Below are 11,405 nucleotides of genomic sequence, written 5' to 3'. Positions count from 1 at the left end.
ACGTCTTCCTGCGGAACGGTGACATGTATTATGGTGCATTAATTTAATAGATGCATTGGTTTTCTATTGATTTACGAATAAAATAATATAATAATTCAATTAGTATTGTATTGCCTCTAATAATTATTGAAGAAAGACGGCTTGGTTAGCGCAGTGGTAAAGGCGACAGGACGGTCCACCTACTGTTGCGATAGTCGCGGATTCGAATCCTGAAATTTATGTTTGTGATTGTTCTAGGTAAGAGTGCAAAATCCGACAAGAAATAAGATCCCACTCATGCCAATAACCAGGCTGGGTAAGACCGGATATCTTCTGGGATGGTTTCAAAGTTGGTCACTCGCCAGTCGGTAGGCTTAATGTCGAGGACCGTGGTTCGGAGCTCACGTTAAACTTTAGGTCCAGTCCAGATTAACCCTCGTTGATAAAAAGGAGACTTTAAAATATTTTAAAAAAAACTAACGCAATTTAATTGTAGCTTATTAGTAATAACTAACCGTTAGCTGAGCCTCCCAAAATTTTTATATAGATAGTGATATATTCTGTTATAACTTAGCTCTAGTTCAATTAGTTATAATATAGCATTAAAAATCATAATTAGAAGAGGAACCTCATTAATTACTGCCTTTTCGGCTAAAATTTTGGAAGAGGGCTTAGCCCCCGCTTTATCCGTCTCTGACAAAAATGCTCCCAAATATCATAGTTCTTTATAGTTTATACTCCATATTTTAAATAAATACTATATCATAAAAATAAATACTATATAATACTACGTATGTGCTATACTATCTATGTGCATAAGAAAATTACCTTACATAATTAATTATTAATGAACTTCCTTGGCTTTCCTGTAGAAAAACTACATTTACTAGAGTAACGCTAGTTAACTGAAACTATATGTAAAATAATAAAGAATCAATTTTACTTTGTAACAAATAACTAGGGCAAATCGCTCTTTTCAGTCACTATTTGATTTAGTAAACCCACGATTTTTAAACGGCGATCAAAATAGCTCTACTATTGGGCCGATGAAATTAAAGGAAAATTATTAATATATTGCTTTGATAATTCTATAACATTGCTAGTGTCCAAATAACAAGTAAAATAAACAGATTGCCCACCCATATAATTCAATATTATATATTAAGTTGCCTACGATCAATTTTTATATTTTGTGGTACAATTTCTCAATTCAATATTCGGAATCACCGAGCTTAGGTATCAGGTGGACACGTAATATGACAGATTAAAATAAATTGCGTAAATATATAAATCCGTAAAGTGTTGGTGTTTGTTCCAACACCGTTAATTTTAACCTGTACATATTTATTTATTTTTATTACCTTTGGATATAAAAATTTATACTATACTAATGCATATCAACTAGATAAGAGAATAAAAAATAAAAACTGAGAATACTACTGACCCGTTAACTATAAATAATACCGAACAGATTTGGTGGCGCTATTCTAGGTAGTTTGTCAGTCTCAACGGGTAGTTGTTTGGCGCCGGGACGCTACTGAATACGTAGTAGACGCGCCTTTTGTGACGTTGCTCATAAATTAAATCGCCAATATGAAAGGAAGTACACTAAAACCAAATGTAAGTTGTTATATTAAATTGATAAAATAATGTTTCATTTGATTTACTGCTTTTGCGTCTCTATTTACACAATGGAAAATATAAAGATTGTCAACTTTATATTGCTTTGCTTATCTTGCACTTATGTAAGGTGAACCGCGCGACATTTCATTTCTAACCAAGGTTATTATTAACAGTGCGATTATATGTTGGATATATTTTTCTTATAATGAGAAATTAGTTATAATGCGTCTTTTAATTTAGGATTACATCGGGTTAAAACCCGTATTTTTATATGGTTAGGATAATAAAAAAGTAAAGTGATTTACACTCAAAAACTAAAAAATAATAAATCAATCAGGATATTTTTTAAATAATAGCGACAACAGCAAACATTTTCCTCAAAATATATGAAAAATTTTTTTTTTCAAATATTTTAATTAGATACAATTGAAAAAATAAATAAATAGGGACATAAAATGAGAATTATTATGGCAGGTTCATAAAAACATAAACATAATGGTGAAATAAACAATTCCAGGTATAAAATTTATTGTTTTTCTATTTACCTTTTTAATCTTTTATAATTAAAAATATTGGAACAATTTTGCTGTAAGTGTTTGTGTGGACATATGACAGTCAGTAATTAAAGTTACTTGATGCCCTTAACCAATCAACGCCTGTGGACCCCCTGTATCCATGAGTAAACTAGTATCGGTACATATTTTTGGAGCAATTGCTTAGTTTGCTTAAGGGCTAATCCGACATTAATTATAAGAGAATCGGCGTTTTTGATTTTAAAACAATTTATCACTATTTGAATTATTGTTTTAACATAGCATAATTAATAATATCTAATTTACCATAATTATGCTAAGTCTTAAAATAACTGCTCTAATACTCATTAACTTTGACTTGATTTATTAAAAAAGTTGCTAGAAAAGGTCGATGAAAGTCACTCAAAAGATTTCGACGAAATTTGGGTGAACTAATATGATAAGAAAGGTTACAGGTTAGATAATTAATGAATTTTACAGATAGAGGTCGGATTCTTCTGCAGCGGAATATTTTAAATGTCAAGCAACTATTATGGATGGTTTGATAATACCAACTGTTACCGACGAATCGAATTGGATTAAAATATCTGTTCATCAACGCCTTAATATGGATCAATTAAGACCGAATTGCGTAAAAAGCGTACACAATAAATTGCAGTGGACCGAAAGGCCATCTCCAGTTATTAGTAGAGCGTGGAAGCTTTCGGATCGTTTAGCATTAAAGTTCGAGTTTCATAATGAGAATCAAAAGGGTGATTGGTATTCTTAACGATTTTGGTAGAGTTGAACTGGATCATAGCCTCCATCATTACGATGACAATGAAGGAAGTAATATATCAAATGAGGTAAGAACTGGAGTAGTCCCTAAAATCATTCAAATTAATATGCTAATTAATTTAATATATAATTAATTAAATAAAATAAGATATTCGATGAAATGAGAAGAATTAGATTTGTTCTTCAATTATCAGGTAAACGTGTATTATGTCCTTGTGACGTAGACGGAAAGAAAACTTTAAAAGGTCTTGTTAAACTTCCTAATATTGGAGATAGAATATCGCGCAATAATTGTCTAGAATGTAATAGCGAAAAAACTAGATTAAAACCGGATAAAACCGGTTTAGGATTTGATTTGGTAGCGTGAGAATATTAGCAGTTTAGACCAACTATTGCAGACTAGTTAACAAACCATTAGTGGAGTAATTGGATGTATCACTAACAATTGTTGACGGGTATATATACATACTGATAATATTGGTATTTTCACAAGATCAGTGCGCGAAAGATAAACATAAATATATTAGCCATAGATATTACTTTTAACCTTTCTGTGGACAGATAATCTACCGAACAAAAAGTCCATTACACCCAATACATGACATAAAAATAAGCGATGAATCGCTCAATCTGTCATACATGACCCATTGAAGATAGTGACCTCGGTCGGAACTACAACCCCTAGGCGAGAGATGACGTCAGAGACCCGTTACTGCGAATTTTCGGGAATTCCGGGGGTGTGGCGATTCTTGGCTTGCCCTACTCGATGAGCAGGCGTACGTTGAAAAACGACTGATATTTGAAGGTGACCTTTTGGTGTCATTGCGCGCATCAGGGTGAGGAAAACCGACACTAAGAATGCTGGACGTGTCGGTATCCGCGTAAGCTCTTCTCGTTTCTCACTTTTTCCGTCGGCAAACGACGACGTGACAATTACTGTCCGTTGAATTTTCAATAAGAAAATTTGTGTTTGCTGTACGTAGCATGAAGCTCGAAAAAATAGATATTAACCCTTTCGTCTGTTCAAAGGTATGTTTAAAATGATACCTGTACGAGACAAATGTGCTTTCATCATGCAATATTTAATTTATAAAGCATAAACGTGCCCTCTTTAATCCATATATTTATCAATCCGCATTAATATTGCAAAATTATGTTGAACTATACAGAGAAAAGCTATCTTATCATCATATAATTAGTTAAACGTAGTTTTACACAACATTAAATAAACTATGCACAAATACTAATTGAAATAGATATTTAACGTTTGTCCTAAATCATTAATGAAATCGAATTTAAAAATAACTTTCACTTGCGTCAATAAATTGTAAGTTGCTTTAAAATAATATTCCCGTTTTTTAAAAAAATATATGACGCAATTTCAAATTATTTGAAAATTTATATTTCGGCCACAATGACACAGAAGATATATTATCTGTGACGTCACAAGACACCCAAGCATACGGTCACAAGGCTAGGTCTAGTTATCGAAACGCCTACATGCGATGTTGCCATTTCTTATATAGAGATTCGCCGGCAGGAAAGACAAACTTAGATTAAGCGGTTTACCTCATTGGCATTCCTTGATTCAATTGAATTGCGAAAAAACCCATTAGTCTTTAATACCCCGCAAATTTATTAAAATTCTGATATAAGTAGGAAATATGTCAAACGTTGTCGCGTAGACAAACATTGATGTTTGAGGATGATATATTCAAGGTTAAACAATTCTATAATTATTATTTTACTTTGTAATAATTTCACAATATTTTCGAAATAACTTAAAAAAAAAACAACAGGCATAATCCTTTATCATTTGTATCTATGGGTTTTTAGTTGCTATGCCTATAAAACTAAACAATAACAATTCCTTCGTTTAAAATATGTAATAAAACAATACAGAATATATAACATAAGAAACAACATATTAAGAACGTTGTCAAATTTCTTTTGTCCTAAAGGAGGTGTGTCATAATACTTAATGTTTTAATTTTTTATGTAATCTTGATTTAAAAAATTGAGTGATTAATGAAATTTGTCAGGATAAGTATAATAATAATTTTTTAACTGAAATATTTTAAAATATATCATGGAAAATTCCAGAATGATCGAAGGTAAAACAACCTTTCCGTTTATTTGCAGTGTACGACGTGACGTAGATCAGCTATGGGCGGTGACCTGTACTGCATTTACAGGCCAGCATTCAGTTAATTATTATAAATACACTATGTATGAACAGTTAGTCACGCGTTTCGGGTTTGGGGATTTCACCAAACTATTTATATTTTTAAACATATTAATCCTGGATTTGAGTTATTTTCTATCATATTTCATAGCAAGTTAGTCCATAATATAGCGTACATTGAAATTAAATTTATGACGAATAATAACTTTGTTATTGAGTAATAATTAGACATGACGATGAATTACTATTAAATTAAGTCAACTGGTTTTTATATAGAAGCCAAAACCGCATTTGTTTTTATTAAAGCAAATGACGATATTTGATTTAATCTTACGTGATATTCAAGGGCACATTGGATGTTTAACTTACAGAAATGTAATATAAAAAGACAATTATGTTACAATTGTTCATAAAGTATACTCAGGTTGTGTATACTGTGGTACTAATTGTAGTTAAAATCCATATAAAATTTAATATTATGCATAACACGATCACTGTTTATAATGCATTTATTGCAATCCAAAAGTCACTGGCTTCTAAACGCAATTTGGCGTAACTTTACGCAAACATTAGACCAAGTTCTGACGTCAGATAATTTAGCTCGACGGCCTGTCGAAAGACGTAGGCTCAGGGGCAGGCGCGCCACACCTCTCTTACCAACCAATAGCGTGTAGGGGGCCCCCCTCAACCCCCAATCCGAGCTTTTATTGAATGGTTTTCTCTTCGAGTCTCGCCAGTTCACTGTAGTTCACTTGCGAGTTTGCGATTTGGAATTTTATTTTGTAACAAAGTGGTTTTTTTTGGGCTACAACCGTGCAGGATAAATATTACTATGGGTTACAAAAGAAACGTACAGGCACATCCTATGGTGAGTTTTTCGACCAGTTTCAAGTAATTAACATTTTTGTTCATTTTCTGCCTCAATTTACAGAAGTGCGCATTCTACCTCCCGATTAATAATTTTGAATGGAGTAATTAATTTGTCCATCTATTCTGAAAAATGTGTTATATTACCATAACCAAACTCATATCTGTCTTTCGCGGTATCATTTTGTCCGTAAATATATTATAACTTCTTTGAATATTGATATTTTGCAATTAAATTAAGGGATATTGCAAGTAGTGATAAATTGGTAACCTTGAAATGAGTACGAAGGTCGCTGAATTCCTTCCATGTTCGCGGAAAAAAATCGAATATCTTATCTTCCATTTGATTCAACAAGTAATATAATGTAATGTAATTTTTATTTCAAATGTGAATCTTAAGCAACTTAACATTTATCATGGCATTCAGCAGTATGGTAATAACTAATAGCAGCTTAGCCACATTCTTTCGGCTTCACATAATTTTAACCTTAATATTCAAAGATATTATTAATTAGTGGTTTTTCCTCAAGTCAGTTGTTTTATGACACTTCAGACGTGTTTTGCCTAGTCATATAAAATTGTAACAATTTTTAAATAAAACCAGAGTAAACAAATTTTCTCTCAATGTATAGTATTTTGAGGTCAAAACAAGGTCAAACGCAGCAGTCAGGCGCGCATTCTTCAATGTAATATTCTAGGAACTCGCTAGCGGCTTCTATATAGAAATTTAATAAAAATACCAATATTGACAACCAACAGTGGAGCTTTTTTGCTTCAAAAAAAAGGTTCTATAATACTTTCTTTTCCAGAAATGACCATGCCAAATAACGGCTTTTAGGTCCTATTATTAATATTTAGACCATATTATGATTAGTTACATATTACCGTTCAGGTGTTATTTATAAGAACTATATAGATCGATAATAGTAGTTGTTTTACAGGTCAGGGAAAGATGTCAAGATTTAATTTTGGACAACGATACATTAAAAAAAATAGGCGATATCTTTTTGGACAATATAAATCGAGGATTGAAAAAGGCTACTCACGAAAAATCAATTGTGAAGTGTTTTCCAACGTATGTACAAGATTTACCTGATGGCACCGGTGAGTTCATTTATTTTTTTATGCATAGATCAAAGCTAACATTTTTCTTTCCAGAAACTGGGAAATTTTTGGCTCTTGATTTAGGAGGAACAAATTTTAGAGTGCTCTTAATTGAACTTAGTGGAGAACATTTTGAGATGAAATCTAAAATTTTTGCTATTCCACAACATATAATGCTTGGATCAGGCGAACAACTATTTGACCATATTGCTGAATGTTTAGCTATATTCGTCAAAGAGGAACAGGTTAGTACATAAGTTTCAATTTGTGTTGGTATGGAAACACTTTTGGATTGACGAAAGTCCTTGACGAAAGTCCAAATCTTAAATTTTAATGGTACACAGGCTATAGAATATTTCTTTATTCTTTAAGATTTAATGCCACCAAATTCCAGTAGTCAATATATTGAATTTTAAAACATGTATAAATATTGTTAAAATAATTTATCTCACTCTGAATAAAATGATCATATGTTAATTGATATTTTAATTCTGTAGGTTCAACATGAAACACTACCTTTAGGGTTTACATTTAGTTTTCCTCTTTCCCAAAAAGGACTGACAAAAGGAATCCTACAAAGGTGGACCAAAGGCTTCAATTGTTCCAATGTAGTTGGAAATGATGTGGTTCAAATGTTGAATGAAGCTATAGAACGTAGAGGGGTAAGCATATTTTTTTTAGTAAACTTAACTATAAGGGTTTATTAATAGTATATATTAACACAAACAGTAAGTTGAAAAATAAACAAATTAAAAAACTCTTTCAGGACGTTCAGATTGATGTAATGGCTGTATTAAATGATTCTACTGGTACTTTAATGTCTTGTGCTTGGTTAAATCGAAATTGCAGAATAGGCATTATCATTGGTGAGTCCTGGATTAATATCCAGGTCATATTTATCGAATTCAGCATGATATTTCTTGACATGCCATGACTATGACTAGTTTAATTACAGTTGGTGGTCTTAAATATTTACTATGCATGTTCACTATGCAATTTTACTTTAGAAATTTGGGTATATGGATATAGTTAGGTAGATTTGTATGGTAGATTTCTATCGCTTTAAGGCAATCATCAGATGTTTCTTGTACTTTTATGTACTGACTATATAAGAATAATATCTAGGTTGAAATATTGTTCCGTTTTCTCTCATATAATAATATACTAGGTTTGTTTATTCCGGTTAATATTTATGTTATATACTGGATTAGTTTAAAAAAGTTGTTAACAGTCATCTGCATTTTATTTCTACATAATTAGTGGTAGTAGTAGCATATAGAAAAATTGTAATCTATGCACGCTTAGCTTTCAATTTTTGCATGAGCTTATTTATTTCTTGTAGGATGTAAAAATTGAGATCTGCGCCATTCTTAATGATACAACGGGAACACTGATGTCTTGTGCATGGAAGAATCATGACTGTAGGATAGGGATCATAGTTGGTAGGTTGTATTTTTGGGATTGCTCATTAACATTTATTGAACTTAGTTATTAATTCACTCTAGCTTGCTTTTTCTGATGTAACTCAAATTTTATGTTTTTTCTACAGTATTGTATATTAACAGTTTGTTTCTTTTACCATCTATAGGTACAGGCAGCAATGGCTGTTATGTAGAGAAGCAGGAAAATGCTGAACTTTTTAATGATGTTGATATGGGTTCAGGAAAGGTTATTATTAACATGGAAAATGGTGCTTTTGGCGATGATGGTTGTATAGATTTTATCCGGACGGAATATGACAGAGAGGTTGACAAACATTCTATTAACCCAGGCAAACAAGTGTAAGTATTAAATATACTTTTTTTATTAATGGTATTATATATTATGTTTTGTTTAATTTTAGACAAGAAAAAATGATCTCTGGAATGTATATGGGCGAGCTAGTCAGATTAGTATTAGAAAAATTCACCAAAGAGGGCTTATTGTTCGGGGGCAAAGGTTCTGATTTGCTTTTTGAAAGGGGTCGTTTCTATACGAAATATGTATCAGAGATTGAAAGTGATGAACCGGGAATATTCACTAATCAAAGGGAAATACTGGAAGAATTAGGTTTAAAGCATGCCACCGAACAGGACTATGTTAACGTCCGGTTTATATGCGAATGTGTTAGTCGACGTGCTGCTCATCTTGCTTCAACTACCATTGTGACACTTCTTCACAAAATGGACGAAAAGAAAGTTACAATAGGGGTAGATGGATCCGTGTATCGTTACCATCCCCATTTCCACAATTTGATGACTGAGAAAATCGGGGAACTTTGCGACCCTAGTATCCAGGTAGGTTGTTGAACAAATTTGATATTATAATATGAATGGTCATAGTAGGGTTGCCAACAAAAAAAGGCAGATACTTCTCAACGGAAGAAGTTCTATCAATGCTACTGTGAACAGGGAAGGTATCCTAGCCCATGGTTTTCAATTTGATTTTTATTAGTGATTCGCCTAAATTCATCGAACTATTTGCTAGGTCATTAGAGTTTAATCTAGCATCTCACTACTCTGCAGAAATAGTTAACTATCTCTTATTATTCCTACAAATGCAACAAGGTTCCTATGCTTCTCAATGCCTCTTGGGGCATGGCGATTTTCAACACCCACTGTAAAACAACATCTAAACAAACTAACTTACGAAATTCCTTATTATCCATAAATACCTTTGGCTTATGCATTTAATTCTCTAACTGTTCTAATTCAGTGTTTATCGTGAACTATCACATTTATTATATGAGATCATTATCATTTTTCAATATTTCATGATGATCAATCTGGATATTTTTGGTATTAAATAATATTCTTTACACGTAAAGATTGTTAGAAGAGCTAACAATATTTAAAAGAGTTAAAACTTAAATAGTTGGCTTTAAAAAGTTTTAGGCCAAAATCATTAAATATACAGTTTTATTAATTTCTCTGACATATTAGTGTTTTATTTCTAATAAGTGTGACGAGTTGCATTGTTTAAATTGCTTTGATAAAAGTAATAATTATGTTCTATTGAGAAAAATCTTAGCTTTCTTATTCCTTATATAACTCTTAAAACATTTGTAACTAACAATACGTCACTTAATTTGATATCATTATATTTTCTGTGATCAGTATTACCAAGTTTAATATTGCTCTAGTTGAACTACTGTATATTTAAAAGTGAGGTGGGTAATTAAGATCTAAACCAGGTTAACCAGCCTGGTCGTCTATTGGGATAGTCAGTCCCTAAATTGATCACTTGCTAGGCTTAATACCGAGGTTCTAAAAAATCCATAACAAGTTTTCAAAAACACCTAGTTCAGTTGTTCAGTGTTAAACGTTCAAATATTGACCCAGTCCATAACTTAATTAACTTAATTTATCGATTTACCGAAATTATAAAAGTTATTAAATATTTACAGACACGGAGGTTTTGTTGGCAACCTTAAATTGGAAAATAATATGTCTTTTCCTTTTTATATTTAATTTTTTTTAAATTTCAGTTTGACCTAATGTTGTCTGAAGATGGTTCCGGGAGAGGCGCAGCGCTGGTCGCAGCTGTGGCGGCACGTCAAAAGAAAAATGCTCTGTCAACTACATGAATTTTCACTTCACACATTTGTACATATAGAAGATAGTCCCCATTTAAGTTAACATTAAACAATTATGTTTGTGTAGTATACATGTCTCTATAGTGTAATAAGGACAGAGAATCACTAAATAATTATTGAAATTATAAGATGGTTTCTTGAGACTGGAACATATGCCGGCTGAACTGTCTTAAAAATTGAGTAAACCTTTAATTTAATTAGAAGTGATCAACTAATTTCGCGTTTCCGCATAAAATTAGTGTTATGCTTACGCTAAAAGCTGAGATCCATTCAGGTGGTTAGATTTCCTTAGAATCAAGCGGACGGTGATTACTTAACGATTTTTATACATAATGTACACAATGAATTTTATTTATTGTTGAAACTTATAAATATGTACTTTATTTTTGCTGCTTTTATTAGATAGGTGGTCTAGTACAAAATTAGTGAGTGTTTAATATATTTTGCCTTCAAGAAAAATCCTGTGAATCGTTATACTTTACATATTCGTCCTAGGCATCATACTGTTCTGTTGTGAAATTGTACTTCCGCTATATATATTTTTATTTATTTGTTTACAAACCCTAAATTATACTCACGTTCATGTGTATGGATATGTAAAGGTAATATTTTTTTGATATGAAACAATGTTTATTGTCACATTTTAAATAAAGATTTTGATTACTATGAAGATATGTTATTTTTCTACGTTTTCAACATTTTGTATTTTATTCGTTAATTGTCCTTGGAATCCTTAAATATTAATTACTGTGTTATATCGTGC

At 31.7% G+C, this 11,405-nt stretch overlaps 1 protein-coding gene across 6 annotated transcripts; it reads left to right on the top strand.

Moving 5' to 3' along the window:
• The first annotated feature begins 1,443 nt into the window (after nt 1–1,443).
• On the top strand, nt 1,444–11,312 carry LOC143194738 (hexokinase type 2). Of its 6 annotated transcripts, none has more exons than XM_076401407.1 (9): nt 1,470–1,599; nt 2,616–2,980; nt 6,906–7,068; nt 7,123–7,313; nt 7,566–7,730; nt 8,411–8,510; nt 8,657–8,849; nt 8,912–9,344; nt 10,535–11,312. In XM_076401407.1, exons 2-9 carry the CDS (start codon nt 2,873–2,875, stop codon nt 10,631–10,633), a joined length of 1,452 nt encoding a protein of 483 aa, XP_076257522.1. In that variant the 5' UTR covers nt 1,470–1,599; nt 2,616–2,872; the 3' UTR covers nt 10,634–11,312. The 6 variants fall into 6 exon arrangements, with proteins under 6 accessions (XP_076257526.1, XP_076257528.1, XP_076257522.1 ...); XM_076401408.1 differs by lacking the exon at nt 8,411–8,510 and adding an exon at nt 7,835–7,934; XM_076401411.1 differs by lacking the exon at nt 2,616–2,980 and having other exon boundaries at nt 1,444–1,599.
• Nucleotides 11,313–11,405: the final 93 nt, after the last annotated feature.

The sequence above is a fragment of the Rhynchophorus ferrugineus genome, unplaced genomic scaffold (genome assembly GCF_030347505.1).
Source record: "Rhynchophorus ferrugineus isolate W39M unplaced genomic scaffold, kcgeb_rfMv2 rfM4, whole genome shotgun sequence".
Lineage (NCBI taxonomy): Eukaryota > Metazoa > Arthropoda > Insecta > Coleoptera > Curculionidae > Rhynchophorus > Rhynchophorus ferrugineus.
The sequence above is the reverse complement of the archived record's forward strand: the minus strand, read 5'-3'. Positions and strand labels throughout refer to the sequence as shown.

Coding starts and splice junctions, on each gene's coding strand:
- LOC143194738 (XM_076401407.1), top strand. CDS start 2,873: ATGAGAATCAAAAGGGTGATTGGTATTCTTAACGATTTTGGTAGAGTT. Junction 2,981..6,905: donor GAAGTAATATATCAAATGAG/GTAAGAACTGGA, acceptor GTTGTTTTACAG/GTCAGGGAAAGATGTCAAGA. Junction 7,069..7,122: donor AGATTTACCTGATGGCACCG/GTGAGTTCATTT, acceptor TTTTCTTTCCAG/AAACTGGGAAATTTTTGGCT.